The sequence below is a fragment of the Malurus melanocephalus genome, unplaced genomic scaffold (assembly GCF_030028575.1).
Source record: "Malurus melanocephalus ecotype Western Australia unplaced genomic scaffold, MMel_1.1 scaffold_240, whole genome shotgun sequence".
In the NCBI taxonomy this organism is placed as follows: Eukaryota; Metazoa; Chordata; class Aves; order Passeriformes; family Maluridae; genus Malurus; species Malurus melanocephalus.
In genome coordinates, this window is record NW_026623472.1 from 1,028,596 (window position 1) to 1,054,079 (window position 25,484).

At 45.3% G+C, this 25,484-nt stretch overlaps 1 protein-coding gene and 1 long non-coding RNA gene across 3 annotated transcripts in view; one reads left to right on the forward strand and one right to left on the reverse strand.

The window, feature by feature from the left end:
- The window catches only part of LOC130578803 (uncharacterized), a 25,865-nt gene extending 18,715 nt beyond the window's left edge, over positions 1–7,150 (reverse strand). For both annotated transcript variants that reach the window (XR_008965920.1, XR_008965919.1), the window contains exon 1: positions 7,003–7,150. This is a non-coding gene — a long non-coding RNA (uncharacterized LOC130578803). The remainder of the gene's footprint in view (positions 1–7,002) is intronic.
- LOC130578799 (broad substrate specificity ATP-binding cassette transporter ABCG2-like) lies at positions 6,244–25,181 on the forward strand. The gene is made up of 16 exons (XM_057375155.1): positions 6,244–6,770; positions 8,308–8,591; positions 9,161–9,220; positions 10,474–10,588; positions 12,839–12,991; positions 13,673–13,830; positions 14,910–15,061; positions 16,268–16,384; positions 17,219–17,481; positions 17,984–18,066; positions 18,425–18,514; positions 19,916–20,040; positions 20,406–20,560; positions 21,985–22,074; positions 23,255–23,367; positions 24,277–25,181. The coding sequence occupies exons 2-16, from the start codon at positions 8,308–8,310 to the stop codon at positions 24,422–24,424; spliced, it is 2,106 nt and encodes a 701-aa protein (XP_057231138.1). The 5' UTR covers positions 6,244–6,770; the 3' UTR covers positions 24,425–25,181.
- Positions 25,182–25,484: the final 303 nt, after the last annotated feature.

Genomic DNA, 25,484 nt, shown 5'->3' on the forward strand with positions numbered 1-25,484 from the left:
AGGCAGGTTATAATCTTCCCTACAACCTGTAAAGAATATGTAGAGGTTTGGCTCATTTTTTTCAGTCTTGTGAAAARTTCTCAGTAAGTGCTATTATCAGTSTGGAGCTGTTGCTGRCTGGTGAGTCTTTAGCACAGGAGGTTGTTAGCTGCAGGCTGCCCTGCCCCTCTCTTTTTTACAAACACGCCCTAGCAGGAGCCATTTAGAAAGAAAAGAGCAACATCAGGGAACAGCTATCGATATTCACAGGTTTATCAGTAACTAGTGAAAAAGGAAGGGGAGTAGCCAGCAGCTCCTGATGATCTAGCTGCTGATGATTACAAGCCCAGATRATAGGCCATCCTCTTGCGGGTTACAGAAACCCTAATTCCAGTTCTCCAAACACAAAATCGAGGAGCCTGGGAGTGTGAGAACAATAAAAGTAGGGGAAATTTCAGTGCCAGGTCCAGCCCCCATTCTGGGCTCAGAAGCTGAGCAATAAGATAACATGAATGTGCCAGGTTTTGGAGAGACAAGGCACAATTCAGTGTTTGAGGAACAAGAAGCCCTGCTSATGGCCTGTTTTCAGAGGTGGCAAATGCCAGGCGTAGCTCATTGCCAGCCAGCCATGCTGCACACATGCCAGGCGCTCAGGCAGGTGATGAAGGGTGCCAGCCCCGCGGGGTGCGGTGAGATAAAGCCCAGCYCTGGATGAAAAGTGCCGAAGGAGGAGTGCAAAAGTTCAGTTGCAAAACAATGGCTGTTCAGGATGAGTGTCCAGCCCAAGGCGTGCCACAGCAAGCCACCAYGAGAGCCTGTGTGCCTGGCAGTGACAGGGCTGTACAGCGCAGCATGTCCCAAACAGCTCTGCAGCTGCTGTTTCCTGGCACCCCACAAGACACCCATCACTGGGTGCTGGGACACTCACCTCTGGGTGCCAGAGGGCACAGCAGCCTAAAAACAGCCCCTCGCAGCAGCACGCAAAGCAGGAGCTTGAAGCTGCCTTTGCCTGTGCAGTCTGAAAAGGCGCTGGGAGGCCATCCCAAATGCTCATTTCCACGGGCTGTGAATATCTGTGGGGTCCTCTCCTGCAAAAAGCATCAGAAATAACTGCAAAGGAGGAGCTCAGATGGAAGAACTCCATCTATGTGCACACACACACCTGTAGACATATTGCTGTGATGTGTCAAACCACCCAGGTTGTTCAGACATGTCTGGAGCTCACAAAGAGAGCAGCTTTTTAAAGCACATACAAAGGCTTTTGGGGCAGATAAAAGGACTGAGTTTCTTCTCAGTTTCCTACATAATTGACAACTGTTACAGCAGCRAGAGATGCTAGGTTTTCTGAATCCCTTCAGGAATACAGCCTCTTCTGCCTCAAAGAGTTTTATTCTGTTCAGGCCCAGAAGAGGCCATGCCACCAGCAGGCATTCTCTACCACACAGAGAATAYTGCAACCTTATTTTATAACAGAACAGTTGGACTTGCACTCTCTTACCAAATATTCATTAACGAGGAGAGATGTGCCCAAATGAACTGTTCAGCATTTGGGCACCAGGACCTATGTCTCTCTTGTCTCCAATATCCTTAGCCTGGTGACCATGGGTTGTTTATGAACGTGTCTTTTTACACCCTTTAGGAAATGAGAGTGTTCAGTTTCTCATCCTGTGCCTCCTCTGTGAGCCTTTACAATTTACACTTTGCCCTTTCTCTCCCAGTMTGAGTGTCTGGAGCAGCTACCCCTGGATATGCTGCCGTCCTGGTGAGAAGCAAAGGTTGGTGTCATCAACATTTGTCACTCCTGGTGTTCTACACCCAGACTCTCATTTACTCTCCATTCAGACCTATCTCAGCTTTTCTATTGTGACCCTCTACTCCCCCTGCCTCTCCTGACTATGGCCAACCACCCCCAGCCCTAGGACACCTCACTGGCCTTCAGTGGCTCCTGGGTGTCTCTGGGCTCCCTCTGCCCCTTTTGCATGCACTTGTCATCTTCACTCTACACAGCCATGTCCAAGGTAGGAAAGAAAAATTAAGTTTGGAGAGGAGCAGAGCAATACAGTCAAAAAAACTGAGATGCCCTGGTCAAGACAAACATCAGGCAGTGGCTTTACCAAGAAAAACACCAAATATTGAGATGCAYTTGGGACCTAGTGGAACATAACCAGTGAGGCCAGATGGAAGGTGAGTATAAAGAACTCTGGCATAAATATCTAAGAAGTGTTCTGCTTTTTTTCCCAAGGCATTACTGGGTGAGTTGTGCAACCAAGTGCTTTCTTCTCTTTGTTCTCCTCTTTATTACTGCCTTCAAGACAAAAATCCAAACATTTAGTCTCACTTTCTGTTTTGGGTTATCTTTGATAACMCTTGCTACCTGGTGATTCCCTGCTTTTCTTCCATTTGTTGATAAATGTGATTTCTCGTGCAGTCTGCATCAGAGTAGGGCACAGCTGAGATTTCTGAGCCTTTGCAGTTTTTCTTTCACCTGTGATTCTCTCCCCATGTCATGGCACAGTAGCTCTCTGTCAAGATCATATAGCACTGGTGGGCCTCTAGGAAGACAGAGAMGAAGGGAAGTGTTAGGGATGAGCCAGAGCTAGTTTCTTATCCTGCTTTTTCCAGAATGCAAGCTATAATGGCATCTCACACTCTTACTGTTGTGTAGGGTCCCTTGGGGGAAAAAACACTCTGCAATTCTGGGTGTACAGCACCTACTGCAAAAAAAAGTCTGACTCTGTTCAGGGCTGCCACAGGAAATCCTAATGGCAGCAGCTCAGGCCTTGGGAGTAGATAAAAGTTAAACAGTTTTTAGGAATGTCTGGTGGGGTAGCCTGGACTTTGCTCCTGAGGAAGGAGGTGAAATGCCTACGTAACAATGTGTATGTCAACATCCATGTCTAGCGAGGGAACTGACCTCTGCAGAGCTGAGTTAGGACAGATAAAACACAATTTAATCCTGTTAGCCTCCTGCAGGCACTGAGGCCCTCAAAAGGGAAGCAGAAGGATGRAGTGCCCATTCCTGACTCACAAACAGCAATACAGACTACTGGAAGGAGTCCTGCCCAGGAGCTTGGGTTGAGCGTGGGGGGAAATTGTAGTGGGGATTGTGTGTTGTGGCCCCAGTTTAGCTCGGCACACTTCTCGGTCTGAAGTCCCAGGCTTTGTCCTAAAGGTGTGGGAATACTATAGGGGCAGCTGTGGCTGGTGTCTCTCCCAGACCTGCTTTGCTAGAGAGGACATGGGAGCTTTCTTTCTCTGCAGCAGGCTCCTGAACACATTATTAACAGCAGCGAGTAGGAGCGATAAAAATCATAAATGACATTTATGATGTCATCTTTTTAACTCCTAAAGAACTGCCATGGTGGTTTAGATGCAATAGGCACTTTATAGATTACATCTTTGGCTGATTACTGCTTTACCAGATAATACTGTTGATCCTATTGAACTAATCATGATTTCTGTCAGAATGAAGSCCCTAATATCTSAGTGTAGCATACTAGTTAAGTACTGATTTCCTTTACTCTTAGATTCGTTTGAACCATTTCTTATCTTTAACCAATTAAAGATTTAGTGCTACTATGAATTCAGATAATGGACTRAATGATTAACAAAACCTGACAGAGTCAGATTTCTTCTACATAATCTGCAAGTCTTGCAAAAGCAAACTTCCCCAAGGCAAGCACCACTTTAACCAAGTAAGGGAGGCCAGTCAGCACTAGCTTTGACATGATGAGCAATCAGATGGAAAAAACACAGTGAGATTTTTTTTGTGCCTAGGGTGGTAAATTTATAGATGCAGCAGATTCAGCACATGTGTATACATCTGTACAGGGTGTGTCTTTTGAAATGGTTCACTGGAGCTTTTGGAAAAGAAGAGCCCAGGAAGTATCGTTCAAGCACCATGTCTGATATTGCCATCTTCTGCATTGGCCTCAGGGCTGCTTTGGCACAGTGACCATTGGGATCTGTTTATTGATGCATTCAGTAGAGAAAGCAATKGAACTAATTATCATATATTTTCTCCTGGACATGTTTCTTATGTACTCGCTTACTGGTTCAAGTCCCTGAAATATTCTGTGAAATTCAGCATTAGGTAGGATTAAAAAACACCCTGGATCTTCAGGTCAATGAGAGCAGCAAGTGGAGAAACAAAAAGCAAGCAGTGGAGAAACAGCAGGACTCCTCAAAGCCTCACCTTCTGCTAGATCCCTTCCCCCATATTCAGGATGGTATCATGGTCCCTCCTGCTCTGCAACCCTGTAGTGGCAGCCAGATCAAAGGCTCAAGGCAGCAGGAGCCAAGGAGCAAGAGCAAAGATCTCAAACCTGTGCTAAAGCCTGCCTGAGATCTGAAACATGACCCAGGCTGGTCCTCCCTTGCTATCACAACATATCGATTTGAAGCCTGTAGCATTATTTGTTTAATGTCACTCAGTAAAAGCACCAGGGCTTTGTAGCTTGGTGCTTTCTAGAGCTTCACCCTGGGCTAATGCCTTTGCTGTCTTTTTGTGAAGACCACATCCTTTAATGTGCACTAAAGCCTGACAGTTTACAGGGCAAATGCCCCTGTCAGTGGATGAGGAGCACAAAGCAGTGCTGGCACCCACCAGCCTCCAGAATGGTGGGAGAGAGAAGTACAGTAACATCAGGCTGTCATCAGGCTTGTTGTGAGGATTTGTCTTAGGTAACTACAGCCCTGGCCACTGTTCTGTGTCTCTGAACTGGCTGAAAACTCCCTCAGCAACAGTAGGAGCTAGATCAACTGGATTAGTAACATGATCCTGTTGAAAAGTACTCCTAATTGGGGTGGAAGATGAAACAGGCTCTGCTTTAGGAAGCCTAGAAGACTGCTGCTTGAAGAATTCGCTAGAGAAAAGCCAGAGCCCCCAGCCAGATACTGTATTTGGCAGATTTGGTTCCTCCCCATATCTGAGGTCTCTGTTTATTTCTTTGTCATTGGGATGAGCTTAGGCACAGGGGACAGAAAAGTGGATTTTCCATTCTGTGAAGGAAGGGAGGAGCAGAAGTGTTTCCCAAAATTAGCAGCATGAAGGCACCTATGACCTTTGTCTGAGGAGCAGCTGTGCAACTGAAGCTGTCCAGAGGGACCTGAACTTTTAATTGTGCTCCTTGAGCCAGTTGTTCTCCTGCACCACTGTGCAGGCACTATGTGGAGCAGCAAGTTCGTGACTCAGAAAATGCTCACCTTTGCTCCCAAGCACACAGGCTCTGTTTTTCTCACTGTCCCAGGCATGTGACAAGAGAAGATTGACTCTGCAGTTTGTTGAGGGGTAGCGAGTATTTAGGATTGAAATATTTTTGAAGACAGAGTTGTGCATGCTTGGTGAAACACTAGGGCAAAAGTCTTGAATGTAGGCAGATTTTCCTCAAAAGAGGAAGTTAAATCACATAGGAAACATGAACTCAAGTCCACTTCTGCCCCACAGAGTGACTGAAGATAACATTCAGCAAGCCTGATCCTTGGGTGTACCTGTGGCAAAACCTGTGCTTCTGACAGATCTCTAGGGCTATTTCAATACCCCCATAAACCCACCTGCTGTCAGCCCTGCAGAGCARTGCAGCTTCATGTGGGTGTCTTCTGCCTAATGCATCAATGGCATTGCGTTTATCAGCGTGCCCACAGGGAGGCAGGTGTTGGAAAAAGCAGAAGTGAGCCTTTGGAGTTTTAATTATTGTTAGTGATTGGATAGCTAGAGGTACATTTTAGCCTAGCTGAGCCTTAAATTGATCTAGCAAAAGGTGTAGTTAGAAAAAAGCAATGCTGTACYGAGCTGCAGAGGGCAATCATACCGGAGACAATTAACTTGATGACTTGGTGACAGCTTAGCCATAAATCATGTTTATAAACCATAAAATTGGGCTTTTCCTGCATTCACAACATCAAGGAACTTGGGGAGATAAAGCTTATTTATAAAGACAATAGTGCTTGGGAATGGGAAGACAAGGAGAAGGCTTGACTCCAAACTGAAGGAAATCCGATATTTCTGCGTTCACACGTTTTCCTATCTGGGAACACATGGCAGCACAGAGAGAAAACCTGATGGACGAGCCATCCCAGCAGGATGTCCTGACCCCCTCTGGGCCCACCAAGGAGCACAGGGCCTCGGAAGAGGTGAGATGGGAGCGGCAGTGCCACCCTGGGAAGGGCTGCCAGGGCGGCCTATGGCCCCAGCTGACCCGGCCGGGCTGGACCCATCCCCGGGTGTGATGACCTTTCCAGGACTGGGAGGGACAGTGGGCGCTGCCTCCCGTTCCCCGTCTGTCCCTCGTGYGCCGGGGAGCGCAGGGGCCGCGGGCATTTCTCTGGGCTCCTCGTGTGCGGCGCCCGCTGCCCTTCTCGGGGGTTTCCAGCGAGCGAAGCCCGCGGCGTTGTTCCCCGCTGCTCTCCCCGCCCCGGGAAGGCGGGCTGACGGCGGCACCCGGCACAGGGGGCTGCTCCGCGCCGCCGCCCCGGGCCCAGCACCACCGACCCAGCGGGGCAGCGCTCCGGCAGCGCGGCCCGAGCGCAGCGGGGCCGGCCCCGGGCAGCACCGACACCGGCACCGACACCAACACCGACACCGACACCGGCACCGGCACCGCCCCGGGGGTCGCGCCGCCCGCCGAGCGGGGCTCCATCACCAACGCCTTCGCCCGCCACCGGCGGGGTTTGCGTGACACCGCCGGCACTCCCCGCCGCCGCTTTATGTAACGCGCCGCTCGGACCCGCTTATAAAACGCCGCCGAGGCAGCGCCTCCGCCAGAGCCGCCGCCACGCCGAGCAGCCGCGAGGTAACGGCGCGGGCAGGGCCGGGCTGGGCTGGGCCGGGCAGGGCTGGGGGCGGCCGAGCAGCGCTCCTGGCGGGCCGGGCTGTGCCGCGGGCGGGCGAGCACGGGGAGGAAAGCGGAGCTCGGGCCGCCGGGACGGGTCGCTGCTCCGGCTTGGTGCCGAAACCGGCCCGTGCGGCGTGGGTGGGAGACAGAGGGGCGCTGCTGCTGAGCTGCTGCTGCAGCCCCAGCCTACCTGTAGCTTCTGCTGAGATTTTCTCGTCCTCCTGCCGCCCGAGCACACACCCGCTTGTGGTTTAGTTTGCCAGTGCTAATCGGTAGCTTTGCAAAAACCTGCATAAAAGGGTGTACGGTGAACTAAACTGCAGAATCTATCCAGGACAGATACAAGAAAAATGTTCAAAAGTCTAACAAAGGTCTTTGCCCCTAGTGTCACTGTCATCCTTGTTTTTTTTTTTTCTCATGCTCTGTTGTGCAACCTTTCAAGTATATAAGCCATCTCTTGCTGATATAACCAGCATGTGCTGTGCTGTCTCTCATAAGCAAGACTTTCCCGGGAGTGACCAGCCTGAGTTCAGTATGGGTCCAAACTAAAAACCCTTCCTTTTCCCCACCATTTMTATTTCACTTATATATGAAAAAACTCCTGCAACTTGTTGAGTTTTCAGTGATAGAAAGAGGCAAAGAGGAAAAGAAAACTCCCGTTTCTTTAAACCTKGCTTTTGTAGCTCCAGTTTCATAATTAGGGTGACCACCTCTCTCTCCCTGAGAAATCTACTACTGCTGTAGTGGTGGTCCTATTARCTATCACCCTGTCAGTCTGGAGGGAAAGAGGTGCAGATGGTGGAAAAGGGGTGATTGGTGGGATGCTTCTACCTTCACACGAAATTCAAGGACCTGTCTTTCTGGACAGGTCTTTCTCCTTGCTCTTTTAACCTGRAGAGCACCTTGGCTTTTTCCAGCATCACAGTAAATTTTTAGCATGYGTGATTGTTATTTTAATCACATTGGTATCACTGAAACAGACTTGTACAGCAGACAAGATGCATGTGACTGGCCTTCATTTTCATGAATGTTTTCACAACTATTTTTCTTGCTGTGGTTCTTCATGGGRATTCATTAATAGGCTTTCTCTGCTGCCTTTGTTGGGGGTAGGGGGGTAAGCATGTTATGACTGAAGAAGGGGAGCTTGACTCTCTGAACCCTAAGTGGTCCATTTGTAATCCCCACCATTCAAAAGACGGTGACCACCAGTGATAGTGGGCTTGTTTTTGCGTCATTGGATGCCCTTTGAGCGAGCATCATTTACTCCAAGAACATACTCCTTGTTCTTAAAGGTTAGTTCTAAATCTGTGGGTTTCCGTGCCTTTGGGGACTGCCTTTGGATGTCTTCCGGTGCGGATGTCCATCCTTGTGGAAACTTGGCACRTGTACGGATTGGTATGGTCTGCATGAACTTGCTTTTCCTAGACACTTTCTGGAGAAATCTTCGTTCACATGTCTCCTTCCCTGCATATTTCTGTGTTCGTTGTCTCAACAGATGGGAACTTCTCAAAACAACAGTGACCTCAGGAATCTCCATGCAGTGGAGCTTGACCTGTGTAACAAGGACATGATGTCAGACACCTTCGATCACAGYGTTATTTCTATTGGAGAAGAGGAAGGAGCGGGCAATTTCCAACGTTCTGTTGCAACCCAAGAGTCCGTCCGATCTCCTCGGGGCTCTGTTGTGAGTTTCCATAACATCCAGTACTCCGTGAAGCAGTCCAGTGGATTCCTTTGTAAACGGAAAACTGTGGAAAAGAAGATTCTTCATAATGTTAAGTAAGTGTTAGCTTAAATGAAATACTAGAGGGTAGGAATTAATCTGCTGCTGTGAACCAGTGACCTCGTGTCACCTTCCAGATCCAGCTGTGCTGGTACAGAAATGACTCCCCTCCTGMCAGTCAGCAGTTCATGTGAGCACTTTGATTTGCTTTTAGGCAAAACAGCTAGGATATAASTGAAGCCATTTCAGTTATTGATCTGAACAAATTAGGACCGAACTTTTGTGAACTCTTCTGCCAGCAGATCTGAGGGTTCCCTTAACTATGGTTCAAGCTGCAGTCAAAGAAAATGAGGAATAGAGAGGAGTTGCTGCTTCTTTTCAAGACCCGGCTCAGCAGGGAAGACCCTTAATTTCTGTCTTTTGTAGATTGCTTTTTATGTCCTTTTCTGACTGGCAGTCTGGGACAGAAAGGRAAAAATGCTTATTAATTTCAAATTTAAGAAGTTTTTAATCTTGAAGTTTTCCTTTCAACAGCATTTTGTTCACACCTCACCTCTACTAAAAGCTGCATATGGATGGTCCTTTTAAATGTCCTTATTTGTAAACAACTCTTTCCTTCTTCCAGTGGCATTATGAAACCAGGCTTGAATGCTATCCTGGGACCAACGGGGAGTGGGAAATCTTCGTGAGTACCTTCTGCTCCTTTAAATGAAMTGTCAGCTGTTCAAAGTATTTAGGGGATTCTGAGAGTTAGGGGAGATGTGAGGGATCTGCAGGCTTAGACCTTTGCATGTCTGTGAGAAATCTAGTGATGCAGTGTGACCTYCTGCCCCTCTGTCAGCTTTGCTGAAGTTCTTGCACTGTGACTGTGTCACACCCCTCATCTGCTCCAGCTGGTGCTGCTATTGCTGCAGTCATCGGCCTGAGTTAAGATACCGGGCAGAACTGGGRTGACTGGAGCTCAGATGTAGGCTGTGTCCTGACTGGTAATGGGGTGGGGATGGGTTACAAGCTCCCTTGGGGCATGGAAGATGTCATCCCCTCTGAATTCACTGCAACAAGACTTCTTGAAGCTGCTAGGCCAGCCCTCTGACAACTGACAGGGATGTGGTGTAATGCAGTCTGAGGGATGCTCTGGATCCTTACCCCARCATGGCTGTGGCCTGCTGGTGAGGGTGCACACGTGCTTGAGTTGTTTGGTTGAAGGCACAAACACCATGCAGACTATCTCCATCCAGTGCTGATGCTGTTTTCTCTCCTGTGGTAAGAGAGCMCTTTGTCACTCTCTGACTTCAAGAATGTGAGACACTGGCAAATATGGCCAGGGTTCATGCAGAGGTGTCTTTGTGGTGACCATTGATCACTTTTCTAAGGAGACTGCTGGTTAATTGGGGTGCTTTTAAGAGCAGCACTTCATCAGGGCAGTTTGCTTAGCTGACAGACAGGGTGTCTTCTGCCCCGGCAGTAAGGAGAATCCAGTGACACAATAAAAAAAATTACTTCGTAAAATTCATCTTAGTCTCGTTTATACCCATATGGATTAATTTCCTTGAGATCAAAGGAGTTAGTTCTGTGCTCCCCTGGCTGGAGAGCAGGCTGCAACGAGTCAGCAGGGTGCTTTTGTCTCTGTGCATTTGAGGTTATCTGTAAATACACAGACCAAGTTTATGTCTGTAGGGGGTTGACTGTTGTGAATTGTGAGCGTCTGTACACTGCCATACTGCTGTGGCACACMGTGTGCTGGAAAATCCTGGATGTACACCAGCTTTTCTGTACAAAGAGCTAAAGCCTGCAGCGTAGGGGAAGCCCCTTCCTGTGCCCTCTGCTTTGCAGCAYGCTGTGAGCAGGCTGTAACTCAGTCCTGGCTGGTGGTAYTTGCCCAGTCAAGGGTAAAAGCAGCAGTTATTGCAAAAACTAATGCCTGCTGTTTATCTGAAGTCTCCTAGATGTGCTGGCTGCTAGAAAGGACCCGGCAGGTCTGTCTGGAGAAGTGCTTATAGATGGTATCCCACAACCTCCAAACTTCAAGTGCATCTCAGGATATGTTGTGCAGGTGAGTAACTGCCTTTGGTGAGGCCTGGGAGATCTTGGGATGGAAGATGAGGAAAGCATGGTTTAGGTTATTTTCAGTGATCCCTACAGAGCCTAATTTGATAACTCAGATGTTACAGTATTTAGTTTTTATCTGGGGATATGGAAGACAGCATCAAACTGTTACTCCAGCCTTATCAAGCACAGAGGTGTTTGTCTTCCCACAGCCAYGTGGATGCCCAAATTACTGGGCTACTGTGACTTGTTCTTTGGGCTCTGCCCTGAAGTGCTAGCAAAAATTTAAAAAAAAAAAAAAAAAGGGAGAGAAAAAACCATCACACCCAAAATCTCTTGTTGTTAWACTCAGAAGCAGTTTTAGCTGGCAGAAGTACCTTCAAACTATCAGACAATAATTCTAGGAAATAAATAGATCCCTGCTGTTCTTCCTCTGATTCTAGCTGGCTGTGACAGAGGTTCATTCCACTTGGAGACAGGAAAAGCCAGCTGAATCTGCGGAAGTGGGTGGAGGCCTGGACCAATAATAGACCCTCAAAGCCCTGGGGAACTTGGGGAGAAGGGGATTCTTGGCAGCCATATGAGCAGCCAAATCTGGAAACCATCCAGGGTTCTGACTGCACACAGATGTGACATAGGCAGCTGAAAGCTGGGGGACTCTGGGAGGATCTGGGATGAGACTGGTGCTGAATCTTGATCCTGCAGGTCAAAGATCTCAAAATCCTCAATGACTTGAAAAGAGCCAGTAAGTTTCTTGCAACTGTCCCAGCCTGAGACATTTKTTTCTCAAATGTCCAAAGCAGCTAAACATAACCTAAAGCTAAACATAACATAAAATGATAAGCAACTTGGTGAGACATTTAATGGTCTCTCCCCCTCCCCCCCTGCAGTACTCCCTGGATCAATRAAAATGGCCCAAAAACTACAAACAACACTGAAGTCCTATGTACATACATAGTTATAAAATCAGTTTTATGCTGATAAGCATGTAGGCATGCTAAGTCGTGTTTTCCCTATAAAACTGCTGCTGGTCTCTCCACTCGTGCTGTGARAATGAAGGAGTGAAGGCATCATGCCACAGTTGTTTATGTTTGGTATTAAGTTTAAATTCACAGTTCAGTTTCCAGTGCAGTGACCCAACAGTTGTATTGGTGATCTGAGGGATGCTAGGGTCAGAGACTGGAGGCTTGTGGGAAGGGAAGGGATGCTGTGAAATGCCTAAACCATCTTTGGCAGCAAAGCAGCAGATTCTGTCTTCCTCTGTTAACTCCAGTGCCAAACRTGGTTGACTGATACATCATTTGTGYTACTTGTGAGCTACATCTGAATGGGAAGAGTCCCAAAGCAGGCAGGAATCTGCTGCTCTGCAGCTTAGGGGATGTCTTCCAAAGATGCCTGATGTTACAGGCATGTTTCTCAGCAGCTGCCCAGTGTTGCAGCCCTTTTATCATCATAGGGTAGGATGCAGAATTGGTACAATTGTCAAAGTTGGGGGGAGTTTGGAGACACATGGAGCTCTGGATGGACCAGATGACAAATCTCTACTTGGCTCATTGCAGGTTGGTGTAGGCTGCCCAGATATCTGTCAGCTGGATAGATTACATTCTCCCTCAAAGTGCAGATGAATGTTGAAGCTTTCATAAAGACAAAAYCCTTAGAATAAAGTCTGAAGTCCAAGAGTTATACATAGCTGAGACATGGAAAAAATTAGGAGCATCTTGGTGCAATATTCTTGCTTCTCTGAGAAACTGSTGCCAGTGAGGAGCTGGGGAAAGCCCCTTGTGGGCAGCTGAGCTCAGCAGGTGCTCTGGACACAGCAGCAATGATTTGTGACTGGGAGCAGAGCTGAGCAGGGTGACTCCCTGAGTGCCTCTGCCTTGAACACTGAGCACGAGTGATGTCCTTTGGCTCCAGCTGGATTGACAGAACTTTAACTCTACAAATTCACTACCTGCTCTGCCTTGCTTTGACTAGTAAGAAAAATGCACATGCAGTACAAAGTGGCACTGTCTGCACTTGAACTTCTCAGCCTGAAAGCAGGCAGAGATGGTGTGAGGCCTGCAGGGCTGCGTTCTCCCCTTGGCTGCTGCTGAAGGGCCTTGACTTTCATATCATATAAAATTTGAAGGGGGAGTTGTCTGTCAGTCTGGGTTCCACTGTTGTCTGCTAACAGCTTATCCAGTAATTGCCACCAAGGGACTCTGGTGCACACTCAGGCAGCKGAGGAGTCCATCTGACTGTCCATTYGTGCTTTCAGGATGATGTTGTCATGGGCACGATGACTGTGAGAGAGAACCTGCAATTCTCTGCTGCGCTGCGACTCCCCAGCTCCATCAGCATTAAAGAGAAGGAGGAGAGAGTCACCCAGATAATCAATGAGCTGGGACTAAGCAATGTGGCTGATGCCAAGGTGAGCAGCAAGAACTCCTTTCTCAGAAATCATACTGCCTCGGGAAACTGAACTACTTGTCTCTGGGTGGTGTGGTGTATGTAGTGCAGTGACAGGAAGCAAAACAGGAACCTGACTAAACCATATTGCATGCAAGAAATCTGTCTCCAACTCAGAAGGGAGCTTGGAGAGAGGTATGTGTATTTGCTGCTAAAAGGGGAAGATTTTGGACCATGTCCAGCATGTTGTATAAATTCTGAAGGGAAAGAGTTGCTTAGTCATTGCATCTTGGAGAGTTTTTCAGTCACTTCCTGGCTTTGTGGGACAAGACAAGGAAATTGTTTTCTCATTTCTGAAAGCTCTGAGGGATGGAAAACTGGTCTGTGATGGAAAAGTTCTGCGCAGAGCTTGTATTAGCAGGCAAGCCACCAACAGAAAACATCCCCAACACCAATGCCTCTGAATGCTGTGGCCTCGTTCTGTCTCTTCCTTGTCAGTGTCATCCTCGTTCCCTGAAGTCATAAGGCACCTGCTACCTCTGAAAATGATGCTCAGCTTACTGCTACACAGTCACTCACACTGAGTCAAACTCACCTGCTGCTGGCCCCAGGGTTCATAGGCTGCTGGGTGTGGAAAGCCCACAGCTCCAGGGCATGCACTGACTGTGTCTTGTTGCAAATATCTGATTTCTTCTGCTTGCAGGTAGGAACTGAATTGATCCGGGGAGTGTCTGGAGGGGAACGGAAGAGAACCAACATTGGGATGGAGCTCATCACAGAGCCACCAGTCCTTTTYCTGGATGAACCAACAACTGGCCTTGATGCCAGCACAGCCAATGCAGTCCTCATCCTTCTGAAGAAGTAAGAGTCAGTTCTTCTGGGCTGTGTTGCAATTTGGTAGCCAGCTCATTAGTGAAAAAATGAATGTTCTTATGACTGAGTAGCTTTAGTGCTCTTTAAAAAAAAATAAAAGCTAGGCAAATAGAGTCAGGAGTGGTAGTAAATTATTTGTTTGGGTCTTTTCCAAAGCCTTTTTAAGCTTATGGGAATCTTTCCACAGCAAGCATTGGATTGGAGCCCAAAAAGCAGATGTAGCTTGGACAGCTTCCCTTTGCCACGAGGGGTGGACTGGGAGGTCAGGTCTTGTAATCATAATTTCTTGGCCTTCCATCTAAGTCTGTTACAAAGTCTCTTTTCCCCCCTGCCCGCCCCCCAACAGTCTTGAACTCAGATAAGACTTCACCTGCAGATTTACCCTCAGTGTTTACCTTCATCTCCTATGTTTTGGAGATGAGCTGTCTTCTCACAATTAGGACAAAGTTACATGCAAGGAGGACAGAAAAGGCTTACTTAATGAGAATGACTTTTTAATCCTCCTCCTGACTTTGTGGCATGTTGCTCTGCTGTTTGTGGATGTAGGTCTTTGATTGTCAAGGGTACTTGCTGGGCATCACGGCTAAAACACTTGAAAGAGCATCTGACAAACCTCAAGGAAAAYTTGTTTTGAATTTTGTTTAGAGTAAAACTTCAGCGGAAGAGCTGAGAGAAATCTCAGCTGGCCAGACTTCCACAGGCTGATAAGTAAAGCCTGGTGCTGCCACTGAGTGCAGTAGAACTGTTCCTGTTAGTCAGGTTGACATCTGGTGTAAAAAAACATGCAAGGATTTATACACACCTGTGGCCTCAGGCTTTGCTAGCTGCAGACAGCATCATGCTTTGTCTACCTGGACTGCAGTGRTGATCTTCTGTAATAAAGGCTATTGTCTTGAAGATCTTGCAGGCAGCATCTGATACAGTGACTGAGAAGAGGGAACTACAGTTTTTCTGGGTCATGACCCTGGGAAGTTGCCAAGTATTTGTATGGGATTTGGATATTTGGGATTTGCCTTTCTGAAATCCAAAGTGTGGTGTACTTAAGAGATGATTTGGTTCTATTGCAGGCTCTCAAGAAGAGGGCGAACCATCATATTTTCCATCCATCAGCCCCGCTATTCCATATTCAAGCTGTTTGACAGTCTGACGTTACTGGCTTCGGGAAAGGTGCTGTACCACGGTCCTGCGAAGCACGCCCTGGAGTACTTCAGTTCTATTGGTACATCTTCCATGCCAAGAGCAAAGGCAACTGGCTAATGAGTTAAATCTCTGTGTAGATTCCTACCCTAGCGTGGGATAACAGTCCCATGCTTTTCTGTCTCTAGGATATTAGAGACTGTGCACATACAGCCTGAGCATTTGTTAGAGCAGTGTAAAAACAGAGTGAGAAACCCAAAAATTTTCATACAAGAGAGCATGGCTATCTCATTGCCTTGCATGAAGACAAAAGCCAAGAATCACTTGGACATCTAGGTGCATGATGTCCAACAGGCAAGATAGTTCTTGTAGTCGTACCAGGCCTCGGTGGCCGTTCCAGTGGGTTTTGGGTCACAGCTGGGAGATTGGCAGTAATCTATAAGGATTGATCCAAAACTATGCTCTAGGCTGAATGCAGGTGGGCAGCCCAGAGGACAAAAGTATTGTGTATCCTAAGATGGGTTGATAGTTGCACTGTTGGGTGGCTGTGGCTGCCCTCTCTCCAGATAAGCAGGGTGGGGGTGTCTGACTATAATGAACAAAGAATGTGAACTTCCAATCCAGTTTAGATGCACCCATGCATACTTTAGATTGTAAGATTTCTCTGCCTGTAAGGGACATGCTTTAACTCATGTCAGTACTTCTGCTTCATCTCTTAGTAGCCCACTTCCTTCCTCTCAGAGAAGCTATAGAATCATCTTTGGGTTTGGGTTTTTTTTTTTTTTTTACATTTACTTCTTGTCCAATGGTTAGAACCATATTATAAGAAGCTGCTCTTGGTCAGCTTTTTCTCATCCTTATGACCAAGAAAACACTAACAAGAGTTGAGCCTCTGGAAGAAATATCTGAGGCTGTAGAGCAGGCATTCAGGAACCTCTGCTGAGGAACTGTGTGTCTTTCAGAGTGGGATGTGGTTGAACAGCCATGAGAAGGAGGCAAGAGTTGTCCATACTATGGAGCTATGTAGAAGGAAGTGACAAATTTCTCCTCACTTGAAAGCAGTGAATAAGCAACCTTGAAACTCTTTAGATACCCCCGATTCACTATCTTAAATCTTGTCCATTCTACTGCTGGAATGTACGCTTAYGAAAAGCAGTGAAGTTTTCTGGTAACAGGATTATGGAAATTATTATTAGTATTAGACCTGACCTTCTGAGGTGTGCTCTGTGCAATACAAACACTTTGTATGTGTTGTTTTGGTTTGATCTGTTTTGTTATTTTTTTTAAGGATATGAATGTGAACCCTTCAACAATCCAGCTGACTTCTTCCTTGATGTCATAAATGGTGATTCAACTGCTGTGGCAGCAAGCAAGGAAGATTACAGACCTGTGGACACAGGAAAAGGTAAATTGTGAAGAAGAAATCCACTGCTGGCTAGAAGGGAAGTTGTATGTGGTGATGGCAAGCTTTTATTCTCTGAGTTTTCTTAGGTATAAGGGCATTTCATTATATTTTAATTTTTCCTACTAATAGATATACTTTGCTTCGGGCTTCTTTAAAGAGGTCAGAAAACTTTTAAAAGGGACTTTTTTTTCCTTCAGTAGTATATGAGTGCATGACAAATACCAAAAATTAAAAAAAAAAACCTGTGTGGAAAACACTGGAAAAACTAGAACTTCTTAGTCTCAAGAGGCAGCTGACATAAGTTTTCAGTCACATAAGGGCCTGCTGCAGAGAAGACAAAGTAGATAGGCTAAGGAGTGATGGATTTACAGGAGAGTGAAAAAGATTGGAGGTATTAGATAATGAATTCTCTACCAGTATAGTGAGTGAAATGTTTGGAAATATTTGTTTAGGGATGCGGTAGCACATCATTGAAGGATTATAAGGGAACAGATTTTGTAAAGCACTCTTCAGAGATGGGCAAATGAATCAGACCGAACATTGGTTTTGCCCAAATTCAATGAAACAAAGGTTTCCTGGAGCCTTGTTTTCAGAATATGACCATTTTGTGATAGAAAGAATGGGCTGATTAGCTTGGTTTGATTAAAAATGTAGAAAAAACCCTTCTGACTCAAGCTAGCCTCTTAAATTCAAAGCTAAGGCTTGAAAAACTGAAATTCTCTGGGCATTTCTGCCTTTTTTTCAGTCTCCAGAACTGCTGATCTTATTGATGGGCCATATCTGAAGGTCAGGTTCATAGGGAATCACAAGCCATATTTTGTTTTTCTCACTCAGAAGTGAGCAGTGAAAATGGAGTGGCAGAAGATAACGTGGATACCAGTGTGGTAGATGTACTGCACCAGAAATATCTCAACTCCAGTCTGTACCAGAGCACAAAGGAAGCTCTGGCAAAAGTGGAACTTGGACGGGGAAGCAAGCAGAGACTCTCCAAGGAGCATGAGATTACCTATGCAAATGGATTCCTCACYCAGCTGTACTGGGTGTCCAAGCGCTCCCTGAAAAATCTCATCAGGAACCCACAGGCCTCCATTGCACAAGTAGGCAACAATTGCTAAAAGTCTCAGGCTCTTACTCCTCTTAGTCCCATAATCTGCAGTTTGCAGATAGGGCAGAATCTTGTTTTTAAAGGCAAGTAGGGAAACAGAAAAGTCCTGTACCACTGCCATGTAAGTGGAATGGAGTAAGATGCTCAGCTACCTTTGTGGCTTTTGGAAAAAATCTCCTGTTTAGTTTAGCATAAGGACTACTCCACTGAAGATTGGGGTGGGAGGGGAAGTGCTTCATTCTCAGGTTCACATGGGGATTTTCTAGGGTGATGTTAATTTTGTGCTTCACTTTAATATTTAAACTCAATTATTCTGTAAGTGTGTTTCTACTAAACTTTCCTAGCCAAAGAACAAAGTAGAAGAGTGAGGAGGATAAACTATGAAAAACTCATGGAGATTTTGAATGGGTGTGAACAAAGGCTCTAGGCAGGTGTGATGTTTGTTCTTCTTTACTTATCTGAAGGACTTTCTTTTTCCTTCTTTCCACTTCCAGATTGCAGTGACCATAATTCTAGCCTTGGTTGTGGGTGCCATCTTTTTTGGTGTAAAACTGGACCGAAGTGGCATTCAGAATCGGTGAGGTGAAAAGCCACARATTTGCTCGTTTTTTTATTGGTAGCAGTTGGGTTTGAGGCACAGGGAAGGAAGCTCTGGGATCCACTTGGAATACAAAGGAGGGTTGGGTTCACAAGCCTCAGTGCACTGCAGCATGGAATTGCCAGGGGTACTAAAGGGGCCATTGTTCTGTTGGACTTGCACATGAGTACAAAGGGGATGTAAAAGGGAAGATAAAGAATACAGCTAAGATTTACAGTAGCACAATTAAATATCTCCATTCTGTGGACAGAGAAAAGTGCTGACTTGATGTTTAAAGCTGACAGTTTTTGGTCTAGGTTGTTTCCTCACTTTTCCACTGTTCTGTTTTGCCCTCTAGGGTTGGATCCTTGTTTTTTGTCACCACAAACCAGTGTTTTTCCAGTGTCTCTGCAATTGAGCTATTCATCAGAGACAAGAAACTATTTGTGTAAGTAGTAAGGCACTTGGACTGTCTCATACCCTGGAATGAGATGGGGGAGTATCTTATATGATGAACAAAATTATTGCCACCAAAGACTTGATTACTCCTTTGCAACATCAGATTGTAATAGCAATGCTAAATTAATCTGTAGGGAGCTGAAATGCTAAGAGCTGGGGGAAGGAGGAAATGCTTTTACTTGCTTGTTATGTGACAGTGTACTGGAAGTGCTTTTCCTACCCAATTTTGGTAACAGCTGGTTTTGAAGTCTGCATGTGAATCCTGCAGACTGTGAACCCTTCCTGCCCTCTTGCACACAGGGCTGAAACACTGTCTTGCAATGGTCCTAAAGTGGCAGGACTGTGGAAAAATGAAGGAAGAAAGCTTCACAAGGGATGCTCAGATGAAGGGGGCTGCTGGCTGACTTACAAGAGCTCRCTTATAATCAAGTACATCTCTCTGTTTAGAGGCATGTGCTTGATTATTACATTATTGTTATACATTATTAGTTTTCTATATATTTATATAGTTATATTTTATTATTTATTTATGTATAATTATTTGTAGTTATTATTTATAACTATATATATGTATATGTGTTGCATGTGTGTATATGTATGTAAATGCATGTAGCTATACTATACACACATGTATATATACATGTTATGTTAAAAGTGTGGTTTGGAGGAGCCTCCAGCTGATGCCATGGAAGGGCAAGAGACAGATCCTGTGCATTAAAGAGGAAACTGGAGATTTGTGCCTGGAATGTACATGTCCACCCACAGGCTGTTCAGAGCAGCTTAATATTGTCCCTAATAGCTGCTCAGGAGTGAAACTCCCCCACACTGCCATTCTTGCTAGTCTGCCCTGCTTGCCAGTGTAGTTTGCCAGCTGTGTCAATGGTCATTTAGGCATCTCACCAGTTAAAACATCTTTTCATGAGCTCCCTTAAGCAGCAAAACAATCATGATGACATTGAATTGCCCTGTGGACTGGAGGTGAGCTGATGTCCCATTGTTGGGTATCATTCCTTCTTCCCTGGAAGCAGCTATATGAGTTAGCAGTGGGTGAAGTGTTCCTCCAGTTTGTCTCAATCTAATGCTTCCCCATGCTCTTGTGTTAAGAATCTTCTTTGGAAAGATATTTAGGAGTTTTTTTCTGATATTTTACTTAGCTGTCACACAGCCTTCCATTTGCTTTCCTTGGAGGGCGGTCAGTTTGATTGCAGGGTCTGTGAGACAGATCAGCCCTTTACAGAGCGGTCAGTGATGGCACAGAGCATAGAGCAGTTTGCATAGAGAGGAATCAGTGACAGAGCAGAAAACAAATCAGGATAAACCACACAGTCTGAGCCTGCTTCCTACAGAACCTCTAAACCATGTCCAACTCCCCTCCTTCCTGTCCTCGCAGCCATCAGTACACCAGTGGATATTACCGTGTGTCTGCCTACTTCCTGGCCTTGATGATAGGAGATCTGCTGCCCATGAGAACTACTCCAGCCATCATATTCTCATGCATCAGTTACTGGATGATTGGTAAAGAATCGATGCTTTCATTGAACCTGTCATCTTCCAACACGTTTGATTTCTGACTTAATGAGAGCTTAATTCCCGTATCTGTAACATAAAACTACTTGAACCTTCAACTGATTTAAGTACTTGGCATCATAACTTCAGAGGACTTTGGGGCAGAGACAGAGACACCAGCATCTAAGACAGGGACCTGCCTGACAATGTCATTTGGTAATGCCCTTTGGACCTTTGAAGCATGAGTAGTTCCTGCCAGCTCCAAACTTGATCTTTCTTCCTGATTTGCGTTTCTTGTGTAGGAGCTCAAGGGTACCCTCTGGGATTCATAATGAGGTTTTTTACTGGAGTCTTACGTTTCTGTTTTTTGACAGGATACCAAGCTGTGGCCAGTCGGTTCTTCTTCTTCATGYTGACCCTGGTACTGGTGTCCTACACTGCCACAGCCATGTCCCTTGCTATCAGTGCTGGGATGGATGTGGTGGCTGTGGCCAACCTGCTCATCACCATTTGTTTTGTCCTGATGCTTGTAAGTATGKGAGGTGGTGTGTGCTCCTTGGTGGAGGGTAGGAAAGAGCTGAGACCAGCTGAGAGGACTGGGTTGAGCCAACCCTAGGCAGGATGAAGTATCCATAGTCCAGTGGCACATCATTCCCATCCTTGCAATTTTATTGTCTCTATAGTCAAAGATACACTTCTGCCAGATTGTAATCTAAGGGTCAGATTACTGTTCAGGTGCAGTTCAGTAGTTTGTGATGCCATCAGAGCTTTCTAAACAGTGTGCTCCCAAAAAAGTGTTGTTTGTTTTTATTAAATTTTATTATTACAAAGATTGATTTTTAAAAAAATCTTGCATTTCCAGTATTGGAAATCTAAGTGATCAACTAGATAATTTTAAATGAGAAAGCCTCGAAATAGACTTTAGGTCTGTTGATTTTYTCCATCAATTTTTGCTGCCTAAGTGRGATTAGAAGACACAAACCCTCTCTSTTTTGTAATTCAGTATTGCCCTTGGGTTCAAGAAATTAYTTCAGTACTCTTCCGCRAGGATTCTTTAAGGAAGAGAACAGAACAAGAGAGRGAGAAAGGAATTCTGACTACTCATAGATGACAGCTGTGAATTGTTTTTCAAAGAGGTGATGCTGGTGATGAAACTTCTTGACAGTGAGACCTGCCAAGTTACATACTTCTTGTTAGGTGATTCCTGGCAGCTGTCTGTGTACATACTCTGAGCTACAGTACATCCCGTATTCTTTGATCTGCAATGTAATCTGCTTTTGCAGTAAGCCAAGTGACAGTGTACTGCTTCAACTGCTGTAGGTGAGAAATGTGCATATGTAGTGAAGAGCAGCTGATGTACATTAAGTCATGGTATATATAAGGAGTGACAAATGCATGTCCTTAAAGTCACTGGGGAAAGCACAAGATCATTTGTGATGAACCAGAGGTTGAAAGTGTCATGTTTAGCTATGAAGACCACTTTTGCTAAGAAGTAAAAGCAAATATTGTTCCAGACAGGAGAAAGCATGGATAAGAGATGCAGGACAGAGGGGAAGACTGAAACAGTAACAGCCCTTAAGGCTCCGCATTTTTCTCCTTTTTGATTCCCCACTTTCTCATCTCCCAGTCATTCCTTCTTTAGCCTCTGGCTAGCCCTACCATAGGACAGTCATGAGCAAGAAGTTGTGATCATACTTCTTAGCTCACATGTGGATGTAGAAAACCTTTCTGACCCTTTTACAAGCAGTTCAGCTGAAGTATTGGGTGTGYTGTTGTGCCAGCAGCCTGGGAGTGCTGCAAGGCTCCAATCATGTCTGTAGGTACAGGCATGACAGCAGTAGTAGGTCCATCAATCCCAGTGCACCTCTGCTGGGAACTGCAGCATCTGCAGGAATAGTAGTATTTGCAGAAAACAGAGTTTGTGACTCATCAGTTTCTTCTGTTCTATTTCAGATCTTTTCAGGCCTCTTGGTGAATCTCCCTTCAGTAATGGGCTGGCTGAACTGGCTCAAGTACTTCAGCATCCCCCGATATGGCCTCACTGTGAGTAGAAAGCAGCATTGGTCTCCTGAGTAATGTAGCCACACTGCTGCTTCCTGGAGAGATTTTGAGTATAAAGTGAAGTTCTCTTAAAAGCCAGATTTGGTTTGTTTCATTGCATGAACATGGTAAAAAAAAAAAAAAAAAAAAACCAAAAAAAAACCCCAAACAAACCAGTTTCAAAAAGGAAGGAAGAGTTAGAACTCTATGTGTGAGCTGGAGTCTGTCTCAGAGACTGAATGAACACTTTGTGCTACAGAATTAGTGCTGCTTGGACAGCAGCAGAGCAAACTGTCCAGTGAGACACTAATTCCTAGCCTGAATAGTTGATCCCTGTGCTTTAGAATAAAATCAGATATTGTACAGCCTCTCCAGACACTACTGTATAGGTGACCAGTCTGAGGCCAATGACTTTCCAGCTAGCTAAAGGATTTACTGTAGTGCTCGAGTATCTCAGCCTTCAGTGTGGCTTCGTCTGAATTGAAATTTGACTTTTCTGAATTTGACTTTTCCTCCCCAGGAAGGAGCTGGGGTACCAGAAATATAAGGGTGCAACTGCTTGAAACAGTAAATAGAGCAGATCACAGGTTACAGTTTTGTTTCCATCTCCCATCTTCATCCTGACCAAGCCTGTTTTGGAAGGAATGGTGTCCTACTTGGAGTAAAAATGAATAAAATGAATGCTGGAGCTGGTTTAGGGTTGGTAATGTGTGAGACTTCATTGTTTGGGTATCACTGAGGTATTTTGTCAGTGTTACTCAATGTGGAAGTGTCCTCTGAGATAGCAGTGAGTGCAGGATGGCAGTGCTAGGCAATTCTTATCTTCTTGCCTTGGCTGACTGTGCCATGTTGTCAGTGTGCTGGTACTGGGGTGTCTGCATGCAGCCACATGGYTTTCTGGATCAGCAGATTGACCCAGGTGAAAGTGGATGTACAGCAAGTTGTAGCTGGCAAGACAGAAACCTGTGGCTAAGTAACTTGGAAGCCAAGGCATCAGACACCAAACCACCCTGCATGTAGAACTTGGAGCAATTCCTAAGAAAGGCATTGATTAAGAGCTTGAGAATAAAAATGAACATAAACATATGATTCCAAGAATGGTATGTGTGTTCTAATAGTCAAATTCCTTYGAAGTGTTTAATACCCCAAACCACTAAGTCCTGGTGTCTGCCTCTTTCCCTAGGCTCTTCAGGTGAATGAGTACAGAGATCTCTACTTCTGTGGTGAGAAGAATCCAAATGCTACAGTTTTTGTGGGAGATACTGGCAGTTGTCCCCCCAATATTTCAGCAGAAATGTAAGTGAYTCATGGTGGCTCTGGGCCTGAATAGTGATGATTTGCTTAAAGGGATGTCTGACTGTGTCAAAATTTTATACTATTTGCAGGATAACCACTTACAAGGCAGTCTCAACAACATGTCCCAAAATAATGTATTTTAGGATTATTTAGTAAAATGCCACAATTGCCCAAGAGTGACGTAGGAATGAAACTTTACTCAAAAATAGGCAGATGAGCTAAATTAAGTTTTGTAGTTGATAACCTAGCCTTGACTGACCAGCATTCCTGAACAAATCCAGGGTCATTTAACAGTGGAAATGCAGTGTGGACAGCTGCAGAGTTGCTGGAAAGTGGTAGACCTGTGATCAGAAACATGCCTCCCCCCACAGAGTTTGTTTGTAAATAATAATCTCCCTGCAGATACAGAAGAGAGCCAAGGTATCTCTCTCAGTGCTCCATTTTGCCCCCTTTGAAATACTCTTGGCTTTAATACCTTAAGTTGTAGTAGTACAAGTATTTCATGCCACATACTAGAGAGATGGCAAACTGARTATTTTGCATTGAACAGTGCTAGAGCACTGTTTCCACAGCTTTTGGACTCCAGCCCCTGCTATGGACTTCCAATGATTGTTGTGGGAAACTAATGCTTCTGTACTTACCACAGTTTAAGGTGGTTCTGAGGTTTCCTCATAAATTGCCAGTTATCTAATAAAGAACAATTAAGTTTCTGCTAAAGATTACGAGAACTAGAGATCTAGATTTGTTCCTTGAACTTTATTTGGTGATGGATTATGAAGCTTCTCTATTTCTGTCACCTGTTTTGCAGAGCTGAGGTTAGAAGGATCTTTGTGGAACGGGAATAAAAGTAATTACCTGACAATGTGTACCACATAGTAACATAAACTTGTGCCCCGTGCTTTTCTGCAGGTGTTCTGGTGAAGCCTACTTGTGCAGCCAAGGAATCGCCCCTACCAGCTGGGCAATGTGGGAAAACATAGTGGCTCTGTTCTGCATGACTGTTATCTTCCTTATCATTGCCTATGCAAAACTCCGGTTTATGAGGAAGTTCACATAGACTCTTGTGTTGCCTTGCCCTGCAGCCTCTCAGGTGTTAAAACTGCAGAGCYTGTTAGGGCCTCCTGGAGATTGCCAAAATGTTTCAGCTGACTTTGCTGGACTTCAGATGGGAGCCCTGTCGCCTTGTTTCGGGAGCATGATCTCCACAGGATTGTGATTGTGGGTTTTAAGAAGAAATGCATTAACRTACATTGCCTAAGTGATTTTTTCTAAGAAAATATAATTCTTATAATTCCTTAGGGTCATATCAAACTTTATATTGTAAACCATTATTATTCTGTGGCCAGCTTATACACAAAATATTCTMTTGAACATGCGAGCTTTTCCATCACAAAAGGTGGAAGGTGGTGGCATTTGTGCATTGACATGTTGCCCCTTGTTAGTGCCTGTCACATTTGAGGAGAGACAGAGACCACTCACAGTCTGTTGGAGATGCATTTGAGTTTGAAGTCAGTACAGAGATCAGGCACTCATTGCCATGCAAGAACAGTTATACTTCTGGTAGCTTTTTAATGGAAGCTACTTCCAGAAACAACTTTAGCTTCATGAAAAATTAACCAGTGGTTTAACACATCTCACCTAAGAAGAGAAATATATACTGTTGTACTGTAAAACTCCAAAAACCAAACCAAACCAAACTTTTCCCCCCGCTACTGTGAACAGCAAAAAATATACTTACTACTTAAAAGGAGGAGAGAAAATGCCCTTTTTCTTTATTTTTTTCTAAATAAAAATTTATATACTTACCACTGGCAGATGTTTTTAACAACTGACTTAATGCTTAGCTATACTATCTATACATAGTACTTCTTACAGTATGGACTAAAAAAAACTCACGTAGACACTGCTGTGGCAACTCCAGCAACCTGTACCGCAGTCCCCACCAGGACAGACTATCGAGCACTTGTCTCCTCATCACCTCAATCAGCAACAGCGATGCTTTTAAATCGCATTAAGACCTGCAGATGTAAGCGGATCAGCTAAGCCAATGGAAAACATCCTCAAACACAGGACTGTAGAGTTTTCCTGCGAGGGCCGGGCTGGCATGGGGCTGGCTG